Source organism: Falco punctatus (assembly GCF_963210335.1).
Source record: "Falco punctatus genome assembly, chromosome: 5".
Classification (NCBI taxonomy): Eukaryota; Metazoa; Chordata; class Aves; order Falconiformes; family Falconidae; genus Falco; species Falco punctatus.
Window position 1 is genome coordinate 71,817,153 of NC_137584.1, and position 25,967 is coordinate 71,843,119.

Consider the following 25,967-nt stretch of genomic DNA (forward strand, 5'->3'; position numbering starts at 1 on the left):
TTTAAGACCACCAAGTCCAACTGCTAACCCAGCACTGCTGAGTCCACCACTAACCATGTCCCTAAACACCACATCTAAGCATTTTTTAAACACTTCCAGAGATGGTGATTTCACCACCTCCTTGGGCAGCCTGTTCCAATGCTTGACAATATGCTTTACCTTTTGGTCAGCCCTAGAGTGCTCAGGCAGTTGGACTGATTATCATTGTAGGTCCCTTCCAACTTAAATAGTCTATTCTTTTTTATTCTGTTCTTTTCTATTCTATTCAAGACTGGCTATAAAGAAGAAATCCTTTATATGAGGGTGGTGAGACACCGGCACAGGTTGGCCAGAGGAGCTGTGGATGCCCCATCCTTGGAAGTTTTCACGGTCAGTTTGGATGGGGCTTTGAGCACTGTGACCTAATGAAAGATGTCCCTGCCCAAGGCAGAGGGGTTGAACTAGATGGTCTTTGAAGGTCCCTCCCAGCCCAAACCATTCTGTGATTCACATACCATCACACTAAATTAGCATGGCTTACGCTAGCATCTGCTGGGAGATGTCATCCAAGAACTAGAAGCTGCCAAGAGAAACACTCTCAGCAAATTCTTCACCTCCTTCTTCTTCCCTGTGGAATGAATCCCCCCTGCTCCTCTGCATTCACCAAACCCATTTCCTGGGCATTGGTCTCTACAGTTTTGGCAGCCTGCTTTATATTCAATATGAAATAAAGGGGCAACCTTCAGAATGCCTAACTCTGTAGTGAAAGGTTTTAAGTTCAATCCAGAAAAATGCCCACCACTTTTTCCCGCTTCCAACTTCTATCGTGTGCTTGTCCATATGCTAGGGTTTGGTTGTTTTTTTCCAGTAACGGGGAAGCACAAATATCACACATTTCATGTAAGTCAGTAACTATTGCTTTCCGCTTAGGTGTTCACAGATGCATTCCCATGTGGTATTCCAGGGACTTTATGCAGGCCTCCAGCATTACCAGATTTGGGCCATGAAGAGTTATCAGTTCGTCATGAGTTTTGTTCGTCAGTGGAAATAACAGGCTGTCCTCAAGAAGGGGTGGTAGTATGCCAGCCTAGGGTCTATCTCTGATCAATTCCCTCTGTTTTTTATTAGCGTAACTATTCAATAGTTACAAAAAGCACCACATTGCTTCTCAAGATAGTTCAAATATTTTACAAAACAATAAAGTGTGAACGAAGACTCAGTTTGAAAGAAGAGTTCTCTGTATGCATCACTGTTTGTTACTTCATTCAGTTACAACATTACTTAAATGCATTTTTGAATGTTCTTTGACATTTGAAGGAAGTGCCTGAACTAACTTGAGCCCACAAAATAATACAGGTTAGTTTTTGATGAGTGTCACAAAGCTTAAGTATTAAATATCACTAGCAGACAGGAATTTTAACCCATTTCTGATTATTAATTTGAAAATATGTCTTTACCAGTAGTGCTTAGAACAGGCAAATAGAATGGTGAACATACACATAAGTCATCCTTAATGACATTAAACTTATTGTAGGGGACTTCGCTTTATTTAACTTTAATCAAAAGGTAAATTATTAGTTTTAGACAAGTCTTTAGACTTTTTCTGTCATAAAGAGACATTAGGCTCTTCCTTCTCTTAAAAATCTGTCTCAGGGCTAGATGGATTTGGGACAGGAGTGCAATCTTTTAACAATATGCACCAGTGCAGCTGTAACTAAGCTGCCAGGTTTAGGCAACCAAAAGCTGACTTTTGGTCAGGTGCCTAATTTGGGGCAAGCCAACTGTGTTGACTAGATCTCTACTGACCATCACAGGAACTGAGACCCTCCATGCCTATGGAAACACCTACATTTAGGTGGCTTTATCCCACCTGATGTGGCTATGCTGGTCAGACAAATCTGACCGAAGATCTTGATAGTCTGCAAAACCAAATAAATGCATAGGCAGAGATGCCTGGAAGAGACTGGGGGATGTGACACAGGGCATAAGGGCGCCCCATATTTTCTAAAGCACAACTGGAAAACAGGCAGACCGTGCAAGAGGATCTAAAATGGCAAAAGCCATTTCTGTCTGGGCATCTGAACTGGGCCCTCATTGCCTCTTTTCTTCATGGAATAATTGTGTTGTGATGTTTACAAGAAGCTGGACAACTACTGATCATGTAAGAAAATATAATTCAGAAATAAAACAATTCAGTTCAGGTACTACATAGAGCTCAGCTACGGAATCACACGGATTTGCTATCGTTTTCTTTATGTGCCTCCTCCTTTCTCTTCATTTATCCATTGCTCACTAGTGTCTTGCCCAAATTTAGGCATGTGTTAGCACTATGAATCTAAACCTACTATGATCCACCAGGTGCTAATGCAATAGTAATAAAAATAATTAGAGATAATAAAAATAACAGTGTTGTCATTTGCTTTTATCAGCAGATAAGCTCATGGGACACTGCTCTCTCCAAATGCTGACAAGTGTGCTCTTATAAATATGCGAGAGAAAATTGCAGGCAGAGAAAAACAGTCATTCACTAAAAATATTGTTGTTTAGAAGAGAGTCAGCTTTGACCTCTTGTACCTAATTATACACGAAAACAAAGATTAAAAGCCTACTAATAATCACCATAAACTATGATTAATGATGCCATGCTTCAGTGCCTCAGTTTTCTAGACCCAAGTACAGTAAATTCACTAGTGGTTTATTTGAAGAAGAAAAGAATGTTTGGTATTACTTTGCTTTGACTTTGGTGCTTTCCTTGCATAAAGTTTAGGAATGGTCCATCAAAAAACATCTGCCAAAAAACCAGACCTTCTAATCTGGGTCTTTTTTAATTCCATAAACATATATGAAAATCTAGATGCTGTTATTCACACCACGTACCCACGGACATCATGGATATTTGAAAGCTACTGAAGACAGTCCTAAGCATTAAGAAGTCCAGATTTTCCTTCAGAAATTACAAATCAACAAGCCTGAATTAAAATGCATATTCCCTCCCTCACCCCTTCCTCTTCCGCTCCTCAATTACAAACACAGCTATGCTACAACTACAAAATAACCCAGAAATAAGCCTGAGGAAAACTAGTAGAACAAAAACATCTTCCAAAGATGTTCTTTGCAGATACTGGTATTACGAGCAAAAAGAGTCATAGACTCATAGAATTGGTTGGAAGGGACCTCTAAAGGCCGTCTAGTCCAAACCCCTGCAATTAACTGGGACGTCTTCAACTAGACCAGCCTTCTCAGAGCCCCCTCCAGCCTGACCCTGAGTGTTTCCAGGGATGGGGCATCTCCCACCTCTCTGGGCAGCCTGTGCCAGTGACTCACCACCCTCAGCATCAAAAATTTCTTCCTTATATCTAGTCTAAACCTACTCTCCCTTCAGGCGAGTGGTGAATTCATGCTTCCCACAACATAACAGTCTCTCTGTCATCCTCAGTGGCACAAAAGACCGATGCCATGGCTTTTCTCATCTTCAAGGAACGATTTTACTACTGACTTAGCAATACTGAAAGATAACGTTAACTTTTAGTAGTTCTGGAGAACTCGTTAACACATCATGGTCAGATATAAAATAAACAGGCTAGATGTAGTTTAAAGGTAAGAAGAAATCAGAGCCCAAAAAGACTTTTGCCCTGGAGCCAGAATTGATTGAGCACCCCTCACTTCATAATGCAACCTATTCAGCCATCTCAGCAACCGCTGCACTGGCTAATAATCCCCTTCATTAAAAAAGATGCAGAGTCAAATCTCAGCTTCTCACTGTGATATGGAAAAACATCTCCTAAACTGAAAATATAGGTCAGAAAAAGTCTGTTCTAGTTTATATGGATAAGAAGAGTCTAATATGCAAATTAGGCCATGACAGCTAAAATTCCTGGGGATCCAAAACAGCCTAATAATATGTATTTATTTTTAATGCACATTTAGTTCTAGAGAAAGGACAAAGGGTGGGAATAACATAACATCAGGCATTTCAGTTCATGAAAGAAATGAAGTTGCATTTGCATAGTGCAATACTTGTTAAGCACCGCTGGAAAAGACTATCTTTGCTGCTTGGCAAAAAGTGTAGAGCACAGGTATTTATGAGGTGATGATGGGCAAGGGACCACTAAATTGGTTGCTGACGGGATGGGTAGATGTCAGCTATGTCCCATCACTGTTACTTCACTGGAAAGAGCAACAACGAGAAGAACCTGAAGGCAATAGAAGACACCGTCTCCTATCACACAACTCAGTGCATAGTTCTGTTGTTGAGTATTCAGTTCTGCATGAACCACATGCATTTATCTTTATTGTGTCTCAACGTATCGATTTCCATGGCTTTTTTAATTTATCAACACAGAGCTGTGTTTTATTCGTTTCCTCCAAGAGCCTCCTAGCAATGTCTTTACCACAGATTTAATTAGCATCCTCTCCACTATATCCTCCAAGTCATTAATGAAAATATTGAAGAGTATTGGACCAAGAACGGCTCCCTAAGGGGTTGGTAATTCTATTTTGAATATATTTAATATGTCTGGTGACAATAGATTTTGTATTTCAACTCCTTTTTTTACACCTTGTAATAACGCTGAAACCATCAAGGCTCTTAATAACATTTGAAATAGAAGACACAGGTGCTCTGTGCTTTAATCTGAGACTTGCAAATTCCATTCAAATTATAAAGGGAAGAGAGTTAGAGAAATGTAAAGGAAAAAATCAAAAATGGTTATATTTTACAGGGAGAGATTACTTTTTTTCCCTTTAATCTCTAAATGAAGTTACAGGCCTGTAGCAGAATACATAATGCTGGTTTAGGGTCTCTGTAGCGTTTTTTATGTGTACAGCTGTTCTTCCACTGGTATAAGTAGACACATCTGCTCATTAGCAATACAATGTCATTTCTAGTGTCTAATTTTAATTATTTGCAGATGATAGATTCCTTATGCAACGTCTAAAAAAAGTACAGTCCTTCAAAACTGGTGAGAAATAAATATACCCTCTGCAACTAAAATGGGTCAGCACAATGAAAAAGAGATATTAATCTGGAGAATTCATGTATCAGCACTAAGGCTAAATGCCAAACTGTTTGGAAGGTCACAGGGAGGAGAAATGGCTCACACATCTCTTCTTTATCATGGATACACAAAACATATGGACTAAGAGATGTTCTGAATGAATCTGGCAGGTGATGAGTTTGTTGTGGTACAGATGGTCCTCAAGTGCTGGAAAAACATCGGTTCTGCTTACATTTCCTGTACAAACACAGGCGAGATAAGGACTTCTCCATGACAGAAAGGAGGAATGAGATTACTTCCCAGTGACTCTGGTTCTTTGTATATTCACTCTCAAAGAATCAATAAGGCTAGACGAAAATTTCCAGAAGCTGCTGGGCAGCAGTGGTCATAGGTGCCTTTGCTCTTCACCCCATCGTCAGCGGGCGGCCAAAACCATGGAGTCCTGTATTCATCTCAGCTTCTTCCACCAATTCGAAAATCCAAACAGAAAGCTAGAAGCAGCTTTTGAAAAAGGATGGGATTTGTGCAAAACAGGGGCTCACCCCAGAGAATTGTAGATGCATCTCAGTGATTTGTTTTGGGCTGGGAAGGATTAGGTACTTCTGAAAAAGACAGGGAGTACAGTGACCAAGACAAGCATCCCGTTTGCATCATATTCAAGAGAGAAAAGAGTTAAATGAGGCGAGCTGATTTTTCATTTGCTCCGAACATGTTTTAAAGAGAAATAAACAGCATTCGTTTTGCCTTACGCTTGTCTTCTGTACAGCCCTCGAAAGCAACAAGGGACATTTCCCTGAAGGTGCCTTGAACTGGGCTGAAATATGTGACACATGTAGGACTTCGGTAACACACGAGGGCAGGAGAATTCTGAACAGTGATATACTTTACAGGAATCACATTTGCCCCATGACAAACGGACTCTTCTGGTATCAGATTTTTCCAAAGATTTGGAGAAATAGCTCCTGACACACCACCAAGAGTGGCCAAACTTTCTGATCAGATAAAGTATGACATCGTCCTCTCTGACCATAAGCACAGCTGAGTTTCGCAGTTGGCGCATACACTATAGGACAGTGCTATCGCCACAAGGGTGGTCCCACTAGCAGTCACACTCCTGGCAATTTAAGTCCTGGCTGAAAATTACATTTCACTTCAATTTATGCAGGGTTAATTTTCAGCTTGATCAGATAACTTTGTGACTGTCAGTGTCAACACAAAGAAAGAGGTTGTATCCTATGGGCAGGTCGGGGACAGAGAAGAAAATTGCCCTTTTCCCTAACAGTTAAGTCAAAGATGAGCTTACAGCAACTGTGAAACCACAGGCTGAGGCACAACACAGACAAACTGATGGTCTGAAAGTCCAACGTCCCTCTGGACAGACAGACGGAGGTGCCAGCAGAACCACCTTCTGGGTGCAATTTTAAGTTTAAAAGATGTAAGATGCCCATCATCACCCCTAAGATAAAAGTTAGGCTTTCATCTTAAAAGTCTGGAAGGTTCTGAGGACGGCCCCTTTTAGTGCAAAAACAGGGCAGTACAGAATCTGCCCCACCCCTCTATAAACTTAAATAAAATTAGGTACAAAGTGAATAGCTGTAAGATTCTTCTGCAGTATATTCAGCATATCATATTATCTTTTTTTGTATTGATGACAAAGAATCAACCACCTCAAGCACTTACAGACCTATACAGAGCAATTCTCTTATGGACAAGATCATTCCTAGGAGAGAAGGAATGCTGATCTGTGCATTAGAGGCTGAACAGAGATGACAACCATATGTCACTTGGCAGAAGTCGGGGGTTTGTTTGTTGCTTTTTCAGTATCCCAAATGTAATGAGTTATAAAATAGAGTGTAAATTAATAGTCATGGAGGATTTTATCAGGGCCCCACACTTTGGAGATGCTCATCTGGGAGAATCTCTTTCAACTCATAGGCCGTTGACTTGATCAAAGGTTCTTGCTTTTCAACAGACTTCTGTATAATACTCAGACACAAGAGCTTCGTGAAAGGAGAGCCAGGCTGCATCCCAGAGAAAATCCAAATCCCAATGAGATGTCAGTCTCATCTTGAAGGCAGGAGGTCCAACTGTTTGGAAAGCAGGAACTTCTAAATATTAATATGCTCACACAATAATGAATGAAAGGACTGCCAGTCTGTACTCTTTAGCAACTTGGTACCATCTAGGTTGTACAGAATGTACATACTTGAAGTTTAATGACATTAAAATAATTAGACAAGTCCATTATCTCTGCTGGTGGTAGAAGGGCTTAAATGGTGTTAAACCAGCTTCTGGGGAAAAGATAAGACAGTGCCACAGACAAAGCTTTTATACTTTTGAGTGCATGCTATGTTCATGAAGTCCAGCATTTGCTGGCTAGATGAGACACTGGATTCAGCCAAAGAGCACACTGAATTTCATGAATAAGAAATCTTCCTAATTCATCTGCTTAGTAAAAAACTTCCCTTTGCCAGACTCAGTCCTGCATTCCCATAAGGCTGGCTAAATAAGACGTCCTGTGTGCACACAGCTGAACCTCAGGAAAGGAGAAAACTATCACAGGTCAGAGAGATATCTCCCTTTCGGTATCTTTACACAACATCACATTTCCCATAGCAAGCTAAAAGCAGGGAGTAGACACAAATCAAGGCAAAATATAAATTTCACCTTAGAGATCTTCCACTGGTAGCTGCTCAAACTTGAAAGGGAATATAAGCATACCATTCCTATTTAAAAAAAAAAAAAAAGAAACTTGAAATTAGGACCTTGTGGTTTGGTTTTCCTCAAATCAAGAAAGGGGGTAGAGATGTGATGAGCTTTGCAAAGTTCTTGAACACAGATTATTATTAAGTAACCATAAAAATACACAGGTAAAGCAACCTGTCCAAGTCTGGGGCATGCAAAGTCTTCACAGAAGACTGACATATTCTCTATAGATAAAGTGATGCTCTCACTTTTGGCAAATTTTTACAGAACCATTTGGAAATTCTACTGAGCCAAGCTTAGATAAAGGCTTAGGTATGTTTGCACCAAGCACTGCAGTGCCACATAGATGCCTGAGACAGTTGTGAATGACTTGGGTATCTACACAGCTCAGTGTCATGCAGAGATATTAGCTCACATCCCAAAAGGAATACAGCCACATTAACGTGGCTCTGTGCCTGGGCTAATTAGGTGATGTTTCCCCAGTTGCCAGAAATCAAAGAGTGAATCGTACATCTGCCAGCATCCAACCTTCTGAAAGCACAGACTGGAACTATTTTGAAACTCAGTTATGTGAGAATGCAAGATGAATATAAAGACATACTGTCATCCTTTCACTTCATTTTAAAGCCAGAAGGAATCATGGATTTATCTGATCTAAGCTGTTATCACAACTACTACACTTCACCCACATACCATTGTGTCCAGCATAGGAACTTCAGTCAGCCTCAGGTGCTGAAGTCCTTTGGAGACTGACCTGCTGCACACCTGCCACGGGCAGAGCCCAACCACATGCTGTCAAAGCCAAGACTACAGACATGGCAGACGACTGATTAGGTGGTAGTTGCCCAGATTATGTCAGCAGAAAGCCGTTCCTCATACTGCTCTGGATGGTGAAGAATCCTGTAGTCCTGCCCATTAGCTCCCAGCTCCAGTAACCAGGAGGAATTCTACCGTGTGAGCTGGATCTCTGTGCCCAGCACTTGCAGGCAGTAAGAGCAAAGCCCAGCCTTCATGTCCAGCATGGTCACAAACTCCCTACAGTGGGACTCACTGATCTTAAAGGTCTTTTTCAGCCTAAATGATTCTACGCTTCTAAGACACATGAACCAATTATCCTGCAACAGGATTCTCTGCTGTATCAAAACAACCAGCTCATTACAAGGAAGCCAGCCTCTGGTGATGGCCGATCTCTGACAATCCAAAGGAAAAAGGACAAAAAAAGACCTAAAACCAACCACCGGTAGGATAGGGAGAAAACTTCCTTCCTGACCACTACAAGCAATTCACAAAGGCTCTGATGCATGATTTGAAGAGGGTCATTGTCTTAATGCAGAACTGCAAGTATTTCAAGGATGGCGCAAAGTACTCCGAACACAACTATAAAGGAAGGAGTTGAAAAGGGAGCCTCATAAATCAACAGTACAGGCCACCACACTTGACACAGACATAGTATTTCTTCTCATGACTTGAATAAAGCACCTCTTTTAAAAAGATAAATTATCTCATCTTAAAGACTCGAAAGGATGGTGATGGAAAAAGACTCCAACATTTACTGGAGTTGTTTTTACATTTGCATGTGAGTTTTTACATTTACAAGTACATTTATGTTTAAAATACAATTACATTAAGAGCTGCGGAACTGTTTTATTCCAAGGTGGAGCTTTTCGAACTTCAGCTTCCAGCTACTGGAACTTGTTTTGGCTTACCAGTGGTTGGGTTGTCACCTTCACTATGAAGTATCTGCTCCGCACATAAGCACCTGTAAAGATTCCTTGATCATAGTGTTATGCTCCCCAACTACCTGAACGTGCTCATTTCCAGCACCAGACCAGTTTTTGAGGCTCTATACCCTCCTTTGAATCCTCAGCAGTATTTCTGTACAATTCCTAGCATGCCAACACAGAAACTGCACAAATTGTTCTGAGATGGTACTGACCCTGCAGACAGAAAATTGCTTTTGTACTCCTGACTAAGGCTTCCCTTTTCATATAGGCAGGAGTTGCAATAGTCGTTTTTGTCTTTGCATCATGCTCTGGGCTCACTGGAAGAACCTTATCCACAATACCCCCTGGATCCTTCTCAGAGTTACTGTTTCCCAGGATGGTATCACATTTTAAAGGTATCATCTACACATTTTTGTTCCCAGATGTAGTAACAAGTAGCATAATTATGATAACTGTTAAAATATTGAAATGAGTTACTGTGTGTGTAGTATTTCTGGGAAATAGTAGAAAGGATTATGTTTACTGAAACTATATAAACACATAAAATGTTTTCTCAACACAGTTTCCCATTTATGTTTGCACAGATGTGTGCAATGTCATCACGAAGCCTCTTCCAAGAAAGATAAATTAAATCAAAAGGTTTGAATAAGGCAAATAGCTAAAATGCTCTGCTGCTGCCTCTGCCCACCACCTCTTACCTCTTTTTGTTCCCTTTTTCTAATCACAAGACATATTCACTGCCATTGAAAAATGTAAAAAACAAACATTTTTTTTTTATGAAGGATAAAGGTTCTCAACACAAATAAAATGACCAGCTCTGAAGCTGCGAAGAAATATGCCTTAATTTAAGAGACAAAAGATAGCATTATAGAAGAAATTGCCATAATCAAAGTTGAAAAAAAAATTCTATTGTCTGCTGTGCCTCTCTGTGGGTATTTTCCCAGCACAGACAGCTGTAAAGGAGGAGGGGTATTGTGAGTTTCTGTACTCTCATTCTCTCTCTCCCTCTCTTTCTCTGTCAATAAATGTCTGCAATCATATTCTTGAGCTCCAGTGTGATTTCAAGGTTCATCTCTTCCATGCAGCTCAAACACTAATTATCCCAGCTGTAATTAGTAAGATAATTAAATACTGGCTCACTCATCACTCTACCTTGTGTCGGGTCATGATTCTCCCAGAAGACCTTGAGCAGTTTCTCAAAGCTGATGTTTTCTGGCTGATATACTACTCGTACAGCCTCTGTGTGGCCAGTTTTACCTTAAAAGACAAAATAAAATCAGATGTTATTAGTAAGAATTAGCTAGTGCATTTCTAGTTTTTCTTATCTCAGATTCAAAGCACAGTCCTTTGTTTTTGTGGGTTTTTTTCCCTAAAGGTGTTTTGATTTACCATCATTTATACTTAAGCCTTTTTACACAATATTTTACATACGTGCCAACTCTAAGATATCTGCTAGTTTGGACAAGGCCATCATGAAATAAACTATCCAGAGAGGCAATAAGGTAAGACAGTGATGTTACTATAGTAGTTCATCAGCTTACAGGAAAAAAATGAATAGTTCTTAAATATTTGTAACTGAAAACTAGCAAAACATTTTAAAATATTCTAAATAGAACATTAAAATATAAAAACTTGGATGTCTGAGTTGTCTTGACAGTATACAACTGGGCTTTGTTTTCATAATATTTCATTATATTTGATAATTCATAATATAAATAAATATTTCATAATATTTTATTATAAAAACAAATTTCAAGGCCATGTTTACAGAAGATCCCACAAATAATTTCAAACTATTTCACATCATCCAAACCACTGATGCCCAAGGGGCTTCAAAGAGTCAAAGATCCTGACTGAACTTTATGACAGTAGATGAAGTTCAAGGAAGATCAGCAAGTGTTAGAGCACATTAAAAGATACCATTCCTATGTTTCAGTTACATTATGGGCACATTTTTTTCATTATTTATGTGTCTAATCGCTCACAATATTATTGAAAGATCGAGCTTCACAAAATGTGAAGGATCTGGCCATATAATTCACTTCAATTTTATCTAATAGATTGACAAGTGCTTAGGCATCTCAGGGTGAAAGTCCATTGCATTGAGTGCTACACAAGCATTTTATATTTTATAAATATTATAGATTTTACAATTTATAAATTTAGGTGTATTGTTTGTCATAATATATGCATGAATGGGAAAAAAACCCACACTTATCCTATTCTTTAGTTACATCATCATAAGTAAATACTGAAAAAAACCAAACTGGACAGCCAGATCTGCCTTTTGGTGGGGACATCATAAGCTCCTCGATCACAGTAGGCAAGTTTGTATTTCATTTATACCAGCATACACTTCAGATTTACTCAACTGACTTCAACAGAATTGTTGAATTTCATGCAGTGCAACAATGAGCTGAACCATCTAGTGATGGGTTCTGAATTACCTGTCACTAAACGAGAAAAATCAGAGTCTACAAGTAACTGAGGAGTATTCCGTAGAAACACCAATTCAGTAGCAAGAGAAATTTGAATTTAAAAAAAAAAAAAAGAAAAAAAGAAAAGCAGAACAAAATAAAAGGATGTTAGGATATATTAAAGGGACATAACAGGGAAAACTATGACATCATTATATCAGTTAATAGGGGACCCGAAATGAAGGAAACCTAAATAAGGCACAGAGGGGTGGGTTAGCTATTAAAAAGGATTTCAAACTCTGGGATTAAATTTAGTCTAGAATGCAGAGGAGTAAAAGCGGACACATCTGGGATATCTGTAATGAAAATTTTGATAAAATCAAATTGGTTCCTATCTAGTGTGCTTCACAATACAACAAAGATACCCTCACTGAGATTAAAAGATAAAAATACACAAGTTTCATGTAACCAGTAGCTAAAGCCATATCAGGCTAAAGCCACCAGGGTACTGTCCAGGGAAACAATGGCCCAATTCCTCTTTCACACACACTATGTCTATTGAAGTCCATGGAAATAACTCGTTACCTGAAGTCAAATTCTGATGGTAGGTTAGCAGAAAGGGATCAGACATTTAGTAGAATAAAAATACAAGGCAGAGATAATTTGCTTAATAATGAAGTGAAACACTCTTCCTATATCATGGCATGAACCGATGGTCATCTTAGGTCAAGGATGGAATTTATTCCAGATCTCAGGGTTAATATGGGCTATCAGTGAAAATAATAGGGTTGGCCTTAGCTGAAGCCCAGGCTGGGGCTTTGGTTGTTCCTTGAGATAAAGAAGGAGAGCAAGCGGACGGTGGTTTGTCCAGATTTCGTAAGCCTACATCGTATAACTAAGGAGAGATTAAGGAGTGGCTTGTGACTTTAATTCTTCTTTCCCCGCCTCCCCCCCCCCCCAAGCCAAAGTGAAGCTTATGAAAGGTTCTTATCACTCAGGAGCAAATTGCTTGTCTAAGATGACTAGCATTAGATCACAAGAGAGTTCCTTAAAGAACTTCAAAACAACAGAGGCTTTACCTTTCCTCTCGATTGAAGCAGAAATTACATCTTGTCAACACTGTCTGCTCTGACTAATCCAGAAGTTCAAAGAATCAGCTTTTTTCGTTTCCTCTGAATAAGGAAACAATGCTGTTACCCTGAGAACTATACCCTGACCTCGAGGAAAAAACCCTCAGATGTGTGACAATCAGACTGTTAGAACCCAGAGCACATTGAAAATCAATATTCATTCTCAGAGGAAAAGCAAAGAGGTAACGCTGCTGGTCCTACCAGATTCACCTCCAATTTTCCTCAAAGCTTTGCCACGGTTTAGTGGATTTTCTTCCAGAACACGGTGTAGCTTTTTTCACTAAGAACAATCTTAGCCATCTGTGCCGAGCACTCCTCTTTCCCAACGATTTTAGTGGAAACTGCACAAATCGACTGGGCACACATGAGCGAACAGACAGATAAAAGGCTCCCCAAGGGACAAATCAACCACAACATTTTCTAAGAGAAGCACGGACAGAAAATGGCATTGGGGGACAGGAAAAGAAAAAGAGCAACCTCACCACAGGTGCAAGATGCCCAGCAAGAAAGAACCAAAAGGTACCATGAGGTTATCTTCAGTAGCACATGGAAACAAGCAGCTCTTTGGTGCTGAATACAACTCAGCTGCAGCTCAAGTGGCAAAAACGAACTTAAACTGGGTTCTCTGTGTTGGTCTTATTTCACTTTTTGCGCTAGGCTTAAGTTTGACCACAAAACCAGAATAACCACGTTTCAGTTTGTGTATCATGGGCTTGGTACACTACAGTGCCAAAAGAACAGAGCAGGCATCAAACCAGCTAACCGCTCCTCTGTATTGTAAAAAATGTAATTGAAATATTTGTAATCAAACCTTTTTTATGGTAAGATTTCTTAAAATGGAGAGGCAGTAACCAAAGAGAAACCATAAACCCACTTGTTCCCAAAAAAGCTCCCCGTCTTTTAACACGAAATTTAACAGGCTAACACTGAACAGCTGAAAATTTAAAATTATCAGTGATAGACACTATTCTTTCAATGATATTCAGCTCTTCACCTTAGTGCCTCCTTCAGAATTTCTCATAAAAGGTCCAGGTATGCTAAGTCAGAGAGTCATGGTGTCCTCAGTTCACCTACTGCTTTTAATTAGCTGATCTTTAATGTTCCACAGCAAAAGCGTGCTTCACTTCCAGTTCCAAAAGTTTTAACAAGTATGAACATTTCTAGAAGCCTTCTCACAAAAAAAGCTCAATGTTTGAACCGCGTTTTTAAAATTATTGAATCACTAAACATAATTTCATTTGCTGTTAACTGAGCAAATAGAAATCCTTTATTTATAGGTGCCATTATCGGATTTCCAGTTATGGTGCTCAGTTCTCCTTCAGCTTTAGAAGGAGCTTAGCCACTGAAGAACCTCGCTGCAGATGATAAGACTTTATTACACCCTGGCAGAGAGGGCTGCGTGCCAGCAGCAGATTGCCTGTTTATCCTATATCCATTTCCCACTTAGAAAACACAGCCACTCTCAGAGGATTAGCTACAGCGAGCTCTTTCAGTGGGGATTCAAACCCTGGCAAAAAATGTTCCTGTAAAGAGCAATAGAAAAAGACATCTGAGTGACACCTCAGTGCGCCGTCTCGTTTTTTTTTCTCCCTAATAATGTTTAGATTTCCACCTTCTTAATCACCTCCCAGGTGAGTGCCCAAGCCAATGGATTAGAGAAGCCAGTTCATTCTTTTTAACTTGCCGCATCCAGTAAGCGGTTTTTAATTATTTCTGGCAAAGTGGAACAACTTCAAAGGGCCGGCCTGAGCACCCCTCACCTGCAAGCACCCAGCCACCCGGCGGGGCCACACGGCACGGGCCCTTGGCCTCTCGCCGGGCCAGCCCGGCCTGAATTCCATTCCAAAATTCAAGCAATGCCAAAACCATTCCTCCTTTCAATAAAAAAGGACTTGCCTATCTTTACCCACTGAAATAAAGGTCCTAAATCCAGTAAATATCTAAATATAATGTAAAGAAATAGGTGGCAGATCTTCGGCTGATGCACGTTTCAGAGCTTAAGGATTTTGGAGCTAAAATAATTTGTGCTAGCTAAATCCTAGGCCCTAGTGAATATGCAAAGTATCACATGAAAAAATAGTAGGTCTTTTAGCAACTCTTTCTCCAAACTAGCCCAGGAATTTTTATTATGCTGTCGTTATCACTAATAACATTTCCAGCTTCTTCTTAAAATAGCCACGGGTTAAATAAACAAACCAAGGGTTCAAGGCTAAGACACTAAGAACCTGTACATTCACCTTTTTACTTTCAAAGTAATGAGGATGAAAAGAATGGAAATAATCACAGATCAATAGACCTTTAAGAAGGGTCTATTATATTATTTTTTTTCTTTGCCTTCCTGCCTAACACAGATGAGAGTTGCACTGAAGCTGGCTCATATTCTGTATTTAGAGAAGTAACAGCTCTTGACTCAAAGAGCCAAACAGACAAAAGATCTGCCAGAAGTCAAGATAACTTCATCAAGAGGTCAATACCACCCACTTTTAAAACAAGGAAAGAAGAAAAACGCAGACATTTTATTTATTATCCAAGTTTGTTTATCAAAAGACCTTTCTGTACAAAGACTACTAGGAAGTCATGCCTTATCGTTTTCTTCTGATTATTTCAACTGAATCCATCTTTCCAATTAATGACACTGTTGGACACAACTTTTTTTTTTTTTTTTTTTCCTTTTTGAGAACATAAGAATTAACTAGTTCAGACCTTCAGCCTCTCTCTGGCCATCGCCATAAGCAGATGCCCAGGGAAGGGCTGCAGAAGCCTACATGCTATATCCACTGCACCGTACGTGAAGAACCAAGTGCCTTTATCTTCACTTGGCTGCCACCGGGTTGCTCTGACAGCCCGCTGCACTCGTGCTTGCGGAGACAGTGAGCGTCCTGGCCCTACACATTCACCTCCTGCAACTCACTGCTTCCTGACCACTTTCCAGTTTTTCAGGGTGATTTTCCCGCTGCTTGGAAAAAGACTGTAAAATATATCAGGTATACAATGGCACTAACGTGGCTAGGTTTTTTTTTAACCTTCTTCTTTATATTGCAAATAATTTTAATGGCTTTTTTAGCATTGAACTAGGGGATAATGTTGGGTTTATAATCCCATGTGAATTTCTGCTTTACAAAATACAATGCTTTACCTTCTCAGTGTGATCCATGCTCTTTTATATGGCTGTATTAAAATATGTCAATCTTATACAGCAAGAAGCCACTTTACCACTATGAGCTGGCCAATCCTACAGTTGTCAATCAAAATAAAATTTTACACAAATACTAGAAACTTCTGCCTGGACCACAGGAAATCACATCTCTTCTAGCACCTACAGAAAATAGCACATACAGCAGCTACAATGTACATAGATCCATAGAGAGAGTTTTCTTAAATTTAATTTATTTGTTTTAATAAAGGACAGATTAATTACACAGTAAATGGAAATTTTAAAAGATAAGAAAATCTGCTGATAGAACAATGAACTGCTATAAAATGCATTTCTGGTGACTGTTAGAATCATTTTTTACACTTTCAAACCAAAATTATGAGAATAAAGTTGACAGTGAAAAATGGGATACAAAACGCTGTTATTGATAATTTTTTCACAGAAATTCAGTCATCTTTTTCAGTAAAACTAATTGAATGAATTTAAAATAAAGAAGATTCTCAGTTTAAACAAAGACTATTTTTTTTTTTAAAGTCTGCAAAATAACACTACTAAACAAACCTGTTTCTTACTTGCAAGTATTTAAAATTTATATGGTTATAGCTATAAAAAGTTCTTATTTTGGTTTGCTAAAATCCTATGTATTCTTTAGCAGCAAATTAGTTTTGATAACAGACACTGAACAGGATGTCTGAAAGCAAGACCACTGCTGCTGGATTTTTTCTGTTCTGCTTTTCAAAATAGCTGTACATTGAAGAACGCATGGTGGGGGCGGGTGGGGAACAACAACAACAACCACAATTATATGGTCTATAGGACAAAAGGAGACAGCAAAACTTTACTATCTTGTTCACCATCCTTACAGCTTATGTCTTCCATAGGCTGAATGTCTATAGGCTTTGTTCTATAAGCTGCACATCCACACTGCAAGAGAGATTACTTTAGTCTCAGTCTGGTCTGTTCCTGTGAGCTGAATGCTGTTCAAGTTGGAGTGCATTAAATGTGCTCCTAGAAAGTATATTCTGGTTTCATTTCATTCAAGAGCAACCTCAGGTTCAAAAAATATCCCAGTGATTTTGTCCCAGATGTCAGTGGAAAGTTTCCTTACCATTTGTATTGGGAGGAATGTCTGCATCCCTGGGAAACACACACATACGGGATATGGGATCTCTCTGCTTCAAGGGTACAGCAGAGACCACCCAACTGGACGAACCACGTTATCTTAAGGAGTAGCCTGACATTGCTGCTGGACAACACAACAGAATATCTCCTGCAGCATTCAACTGAAGAAAAAATATTGAAGATTAATGCCAGTCAACACGGCTGTATGGAATATAGGTCTTGTCAGCCAAACTCGATTTAATTCTCTCATGAAATTACAAGTCTAGTTGTAATAAATGTAGGAGGTAATAGCATGGATGTAACAGACTTAGACTTGTTTAATGCATTTGACTTATTACATCATGACAGTCAGATTAAAAAATTAGCACTATACAATATCAATAGCGCACATGTTAAATGGATTAAGAATCGTCTAAATGACAGTTCTAAAAAAATTGCCTAAAGGGAACAAGCATTGAATGGCAGCATTTTTATCTGTCCTCTGCAGGGATTGGTACAAAGCCTGTTGCTGTTCAAGTCTTACATCAGTAATTTTAAAGAATTAAAAAGTCTCAACTTGTAAAATCTGGGGCTAACTCAGATGAGAAGGCTGATAGGATGGTCTTACAAAGTGATTACTTGCTGCACTGGGGCCACGCAATGAAAAATGTATTAAAAACAGTCATACGTAAAATCTCCACTTCAAGGGAAGTGACGATTTTGTTCTATAGTCGCACGATACCTGCAAATGAGGAACAATCTTTGAGGAAAGTATAAGGGTGGCAGCAGACAAGCAAGTACACATGGAATTTCACTGCAATATTGCAGTAAAATGGAATAGTGACTGAACCGGGATGCCGAAGTAAAAAAAGAGGTGAGTAGGAACAGCACTGGTGAGATCAATCCTGACATTAAGTAGACCCTCAACAAGAGTTTCAGTGACAGCCACAAAAAGCATGATGTGTTTAGCCTTTCAAAAAGAAAACCTAGAGGGTTTTAATTGAAGGATATAAGCATCTACTAGGGAACAGAATGACTAAGTGAGGAAGGGGTCTTTGGAGAAGCAATGATAAGGTGTATTGGCAGCCTGCTGTTGGAGAGCCTGCTTTGGCAGGGGGCTGGGCTGGGTGGGCTCCAGGGGTCCCTTCCAACCCCGACCATTCTGTGATCCTGTTATACCAGGAGCTCGTGGCAGAAGTGGAAACCAGAGAAATTTAAATGGAAAAGTAGGCACTTATTTTAAATATGGAAGATGATTACCACTAAATTATGCCATTGGATCATTGCATACTCCTGTAAACCTATGTCCCATAAACGAAGGGAAGAGGTCAATCCTTCATCTCACAATGTTTTCAAATCAAATCAGATTTCCTTCAGGAAGAAATACTTCAAATACCAGTTAAACTTAGAGGAAAAGTTATAGGGTTTAATAAAATAGTAGCTGAATGAAATGTAATGACCTATGATATAAAGGATGGCAAGTTAAATAATGCAGTGAGCCCTTACCAGTCTTAAACACTGTGAATATGAGCGAACTGTCCCTCTCTTTCCTTTGTTCACTTAGCTTTAACAAAGTCTTTCTATCCCAAACACTGTTATCCACACAGAGTTGAGACTTTCGTATTATATTCTTTCCATCATGGTTGATGAGGTAGACGCTAACCTAACTACAATTTCTATATGACCATTATACAGGCAAGTTAAAATCTTTCCGCTACAGTGCTGGGAATAAAAAGCCACCATATTGCTGCATTTAAAAAGTTCTCATTTAATAGCCCAAATTTAACCCTAAGCTTACACATCAGATGGATGGAGCCTTTACAGGCCAATAAGTTACGTTTACTGACAAAGTGGTAAGGTATGTGCTCGGTGCCAAGGAAATGCAATGCCAGGCTTGTAACTTCCAGCCTGTGTGAATCTGAACACTAGGTTAGATGAACATAGAACAAAACAAGCGGTCATGCAAGTGAGAAATGCTAGCTTTAGGTTAGGAAACATTAATTACAAAGTTAATTAATAAAATGAAGGATTAAACATGGAAGAAGTAATGGGAATCACAGAGCCTTAGCCTCATAACTAACGGCAGCCTTCTATTATTGACAGCATCTTAAATTGCCATGGAGCCAAGAATTAGGGCATAACTGGTTTATATAATATGTTTTCTGTAAAATAACCATTGCTCTTAGAAAAATTTCAAGCTCTTTTCTTGGAAACAAAACCATATTTCGTAGACTTTCAAATACCCCAAAATCACAATACATCTCATGAAAAACAGTTTGGAGAGCGGTAAGAAATGAAAAAAGGTCAAAAACGTGGTCATAGGAACACACAATGGTACAATGAAGATATTGCGCTGAAGACAGGTGGGTTTGAAAACTGTCACTGAATTTGTCACTTCCCTGGCTGAGACTAAACACTTAATAGCATAAAGCAGTACAAATCAGTTTTCTTCCTTAGACTAAGATCCAAGCTTTGGAAAGCTACAACAAAATACAGTCCATTTTTTTTTGTTCCAAATATATTTATTCACCTCTCCTCAAAGAAAGCACAAGAAAATCTAGTACTTGTTCCAAAGCCTTCCTAACAGTTCTGATTTCACTATATATTAACACTATAGCTTTTGTTTATATGATGTTTACAAGTGAAGCTAAAATCCACAATACATTCATTATAGTTTCCCCACCCATTTTATATGGAAGATAATGTAAGAGTTTTGATTTCATCGCCTCACGTGTGTACTTCTCTGCCCTGTATTAGATAATGAGTGTATCAGTAATACAGAAGAAAACTCAAGGAAAGAAAGACTTCTATTATTTCATATAGTCTCCTTAGCAAAAAGTATGTCCAAAGCACATGATGAACCTGCTACCAATAGAGTCACACGTCACAAATGCAAAGGTACTCCTCTGATCAAAATTATTCATATTACAGGAAAGACTTAGTGGTCCACAACTTTAGATTCTGTGTTTGGGGAGTATTTAATCTCTATCTGCTCAGCTTAGGTTTCTATTGGATACTTTTGATTGAGTAAATTTATTTTCCCCAGAAGAAAAAAAATATTGTCATCCAGAACTCAGCTCCTTGTGTTATGCAGTCCTACCCATTCACTTTCCCCCCCCCCCCCCCCCCAATTAATTCCTTATCCGATGTACCTGTGCCTATTAGATCAGATTAAAAAAAACGGCTGTTAAGGAACACAACAAGGCTACTGCAACAAAGCTGTGACTAATTGAATTTTATATAAACTTCACCAAAAAATGTCTTTTAGTCATATATATGCTTTTTTATAAACGATAAACGCATTGACTCATTGATGAGTATTGGGTATAGGGATCATTCTTGAACAATGTAAAAAAGGAGTATGGCAGTGGAGGAGAACTGGGGACAGGGTAAGACCTTGGGGCATCCGACTGAGACTCACAGCCCTTTACTTAGAGAGTAAGACTCGTACTGAACTGCGACTCAAACGTCTACTGCTAACTAAGGCCCAGACATTCCACACAGCTTTAGCCTGCTTCTGGCATCATCGCTTTCTGCCGTCATACAGTTACGAATTTAGTAGCTCAGATGATTGTTTCATTGCAAAGCTCTTTTGAAAAATTATATTAATGAAATTATGTTGACATTTTTTATCATAAGAGATAAACATGGTGAATAAAGATCTGCACAGGAAATATATCCTGTTATCCATGGGCATGAAAAACTTTGAGGATAAGAGAGATTAATACTACGTCACAGTTGCACTATGCCTTTGTCCTGAAGACTTCAAAGTACTTCTAAATCTGGATTCCATTATCCTGATTTTGCAGAACATAACTCACTATTACATTCTGATCTTCATAATTAATTTTCTGTATATGCAACATAATTTCTCTAAATACTACAAGCCCTGGGCTGACAGCATTTCTGTTCTTTTACTTATCTAATACAAATATTTAGTCTGGAACTGAGAGAAACAATATTGTCATGCTTAGATAATAAAAAACTCAGTTGTGACCTGATGTGTGGAATATATATTATGGAGATGCAATTTTGACTTGAGGTAAGAATTTCAAAAGTTAATAGTATGGCTATACTGCCTGCCATTTAAAAAAAGTAATCTTTTCTAACAAGCGCAATATATGAGATGCTATCTTCAGCTGCATTAAATCAAGACAGTAACTCAGTTGTGCCACGAGGGCATGTAGTTTATTGGAGACAGTTTGGAAGAAATTGTCTGGACTTCAGTTCCTGCTCCAGAAGGTGGCAGATCTCCTACACACCCAGCGACAGCGCACCAGACCCCTGGGTGTCTCAGATACAGCATCTAAATGCCTGTCCCTTTAAGCAACTGAACCATTCCTTTAATCTCTATTTATTTTATTGTAAAATCCACAGGCACAAACTGCAGCCCTCCGGCTCAGTTCTGGTCCGTGTCAGATCTGCTATGTCATCTCGAGCAAGGACCCTAATGCCTCCCTCAGGATTTTGCACATGGGAGATGTGAAGGTGTCTCCAGACATGAAGTGGCAGACCATGAGTGTTCCAGAAATGAAACTGGGCATAACCACTGCTCCCTGACTGAACTGTAACAACGCTCCTGCGGTTACTGATGCCACAGGTGTGAGCTTGGGCAACGACTTCAAGGCTTGTGTCACATCCTTCACTTGCCAAAAACAACACAGGGCCATGATAGAAACAGCTTCCAATGGGAAGATGACTGCAAAATGCGTGAAGATGGTTGGAACACAGTGATCTTCCTTGAAGGGTAACAAATAAACCAAATGTTAATACAATCCTCACAAAGCTCTGAGAGATGGAGAAAAAAAGGACAAGTCTGTGAAGAGCAGGAACCTTATGACCACTGCACCTGCCAGGAAGAGGCGGCTGATGGCAGAGAGCAAAGAATGGCTTGAGAGCCATTTTCCAGAGCCCATTCTATAGCACAGGCTCTTAGGTGAGTGCAAGAAGCTAAAACCCCACTAAATCACACGATCACAAATGATTAGAAAGCTGAGACAATTACTTCTCAATTGCTTTTCGGTCTGCCTGAATATTTATGCTTGTAGCTCCTAAAGCAAAAAAAAAAAAAAAAAAAAAAAAAAAAAAAAAAAAAAAACAGAACAAAACAAAACAAAAAAACAAACAAAAAAAAAAGGAAAGAAAAGGGAAATTAAAAAGCCCCCTAAAAAGCACTTGTGTTTAAGAAAGTCAAAGAGTAAAAGTGTTCAATAGCCTGAGCACAGATGTCTCAGACAAAGCTTTGCTTGTTTGCTTCAGCTGGGGCTTGTTCCTGAGAAGGCAAACGAAACCCAAGAATTCCCTTTTGGTCGGAAAGGGGATGATGTTCCAGGACAACTGCAAGTAGGTGCAGAAGTAAGAGGCTACAGAGACCCAATCTCCAGAAAAGTCCTAAGGGGAGATCTGTTCTCAAAAATGGCTGTAATACCCCAAACCAAAGCAGTATGGAGGCTCTGCTCTGGTACAGAAAAAGCACAGATGGAAAAGTGATAAACATATATATAAAATGCCTGGACTCATTACTGAAACCCAGCTTCAATCTAGAATGGGAATATTTTTTCTAATGTCAATTCAGCAGAAATTATGATTGACTTTTTTGCTTAAAAGTTCACAGCTTTTAGCTGCAAAGCCTCTGTACTACAGTTATGCAACACACAGAATTTCCTTAAATAAACGGGCATAAAGGAAGACAACGAATAATAGAAGTGAAGAATATGCCATGCATTGAGAACAACTTCGCAGAGGGACAAGTGGAGATAAATATAATACCTAAGGACATCCACTTATAGCAAGCTCAGTGTAAGGTGTTGGGAAATATTAAATAATCTGGAATATAAAAAAAGAAATGAGAGTAAGCTATTCTAGTGGAAAAGAATAGATATTAGAATAACAAAAACTGTACTGTGGCAGATGAAGGCACAGACCCCAGGTGAGATCCCCCACTGCACACATAAGTGCTGGTTATATACAATCACTTATCCACCTAAGTTCTGCCCCGTTATGCCAAAACAGCACAGAGTAACTGCTCAGAGATGAACTTTGTCTTTAAGCAGCAAAGGTATTTATTTCATGCAACGTTGGGGAGGTAGCCGATCTGCACCAGACAAACTAGCTCCCAAGTTTTCAGTGAAAAGTTAGGTATTTTATACAGTTTTCATGAGAGGTTACACAACATCTTTACATACATACTCATTTGATTTTGACACCTAATCATTCCGGTCACAATAGGTGGGATCTAGGTGGAGCAGACCTTTCCATTTTCTTTGTTCAATTATTTCCTGACTTAATGGTCTCGTTATCTCCTTCAGGTGCCCACCTTATCTTTTCTAATCATTCAGAGTACACTCCTTTCTCAACACAAACAGAGCATCACCCAGACCATTGTACCAAACTCATACTGACTAATCTTTTTATTCTAAGACCTTGTTCTGTTTCACCTGGCATGTGCCTCCATGCAGCAAAGCACCTTTGCAGCCAGTTCACACTCCACCCAGCTGTTTACTTCCTCCAAGCTCTTCCAAGGAGGTCTCTTCTTCCTCGATACTAGAGCTGTGGGTGGCTGTGGGCATGCCCCTCATTGCAGACAGGTGCACAGAATGAGGGCATGCCCCTCATTGGGAGGCTTTGGGCACAACCCTCGTTACAGACAGGTGAGGCACAGTCACTCTGCAACCTGGCTCCTGGACAACGAGCAAAGCCTTTCCTCAGAAAGGGCCCTTACACGGTAGTTTTATCCCTTCCTCTCTAGAGAGATTTCAGTAAGAGGTTACTGATCTGGGGAGATCTCTGAAGACAAGGTTAGATTTCTGAAATATGCCAGTTCTCACTCTTTCTGAATTTGGACACCAACACTGTGCTTATAAGAAAACCATACATATCAATACCTGAGAACTGTAGGCTAGAATGCAGAAAAAAGGAGAAGTTTTCTATATTTGTCCTCTGAAAGCTTCTTTTTTATATCTAATTTTTATTAAAATAACCTGACACTTATATAATACACATAAATATGATTGGGATCATTAGTTCCCCCACGATTTCCCAAAACCAAATATGCCGAGCGTAGTACGAGCACCCTGGTTTCGCCAGGGACCTCTCACAGACATCGAGGCAGCACCAGAGCAGAGAACTCACAATGACAGACATTCAAAGGGCTTCCAGCAAGAAGAGAACTAGGATGAAAATTCAGAATTAATTTATACTAGACAAACATTTCTTGGTCCACCAAAACTAAGAAAAGAATTCTAGAAAGTTCTAAAAATGCCCAAGCAACCTATTTTTTGTGACAGTCTTTAAAAGAAACAAACTATGTAAGTGTGTAAGAGCTTAAAGACAGATTTTTGATAATTTATATATCTAGAACACAGCTATGATAATGTTGGGGGAAAAGTAAGTAAACATTGCGTGTAGCACGATAAAAGACCAGTGACTGGGCCCAGCGACAAAACGGAGCACGTTCCAAAAGGAAAGCAGACTAAAGATATGACAGGGGGCCTGCAGAGATGTCCCTTAAGTACCAGGAAAAAAAATCTTCATGTTAAAAGCATTAAAATTGTATTTCATTATTTCATTTACAGTGCCTTGGCAAAACCTTCCCTTTAAGAGCTTCTGAAATCCTACCATTTCTTTTAAATATAAACTATAGCTATTGCCCTTCTTAAAGTGATACTCCTGAAAGAGTATTGAGGGAGGGGGCTAAAAATTTGCCCAGTATAATAAATATTAAAAATCACAGTAAGGTCAGAGACAGGTAAATCAGAGATGTACAGTTTGGTGTGCGGTACGAGTGTCCGTGAAGAGCAAGAAAGGGGACTTCAAATAAGAAAAAGTGAAAAAGTTATTCGGCTGTTTGATTAAAAAGGATATTTTAAAAAAACTTAAAACTACGATAATCAGCTGAGTTTGAGCACAAAGACTGAACTGGCAAAGAATGCCAGGACACTGCAGAGCTCACTGAAAACAGCCTAGCCTCTGGAAATGTGGCTGCAGTCTAAGCTACGCACCTGTATTCCCTGCCTCCCAAAGAATCCCTCTGATGAGCAGAAACGATACAGCTCTTGTACCTACCTGGTCCAGCCTTTGACACCACAAAGCATTTTGACTAATGATGTCATAGCCTACAGCCTGGTAGCCAGGACACCGTGAAGACTAAGTCAGTCATCAGCTGTTGGGGCAATGCCCCTCAGCTGGCTCAAGGCACCTCTTCATCCACCCCAAGGGAACCATAAATTGTTCTCCATTAACAGTAGCTGGTGCTGAGGCACACTGAGGAAAACCTTTTATTTTCCTGAATCTTGAAGATAAACCCAGCGACACTAGCAAGGGTTCCCTTGCAACCACAGCTCCTCCTGGGGACCCTGCTGAGTGGTCAATAGAGCAACGGGTTGTCTTTCTGCTAGGAAATAGTAACTCCTGCCTTTCCTGCCTTATTTTGTTATTATAATACCTGGACATTGTATGACAAATGGTAGCTGCCACCTCACTGTGCAAGGTGCTGTATAAATACAGAATGAGAGACGGCCCTGCTACCCGTTGGAACTGCTGGAAAGAATTAACAGCTCCTTCAGCCCCACCATCCTCGTGAAGGTCCCTGCAATGAGAAGCAGTGGCTTGTTCCTGCAATGAGAAGCAGTGGCTTGTTCTATGGCTGGCGTCATCTGGGGCTACACGAGCATGTTAGAATATCTCATTTCTGATTACGTTAAGTGGAATCCTTCATGGCTAGAATCTCAGCCTGAGCATAAAGCCCCACTTAGTGATGA

At 39.6% G+C, this 25,967-nt stretch overlaps 1 protein-coding gene across 2 annotated transcripts in view; it reads right to left on the reverse strand.

Annotated features, from left to right (window-relative positions):
• Positions 1-25,967, reverse strand: part of MSRA (methionine sulfoxide reductase A) — a 292,183-nt gene that overhangs the window by 104,012 nt on the left and 162,204 nt on the right. For both annotated transcript variants that reach the window (XM_080389196.1, XM_080389197.1), the window contains one exon: positions 10,559-10,663. In XM_080389196.1, coding sequence (XP_080245322.1) covers positions 10,559-10,663 — 105 coding nt within the window. The remainder of the gene's footprint in view (positions 1-10,558; positions 10,664-25,967) is intronic.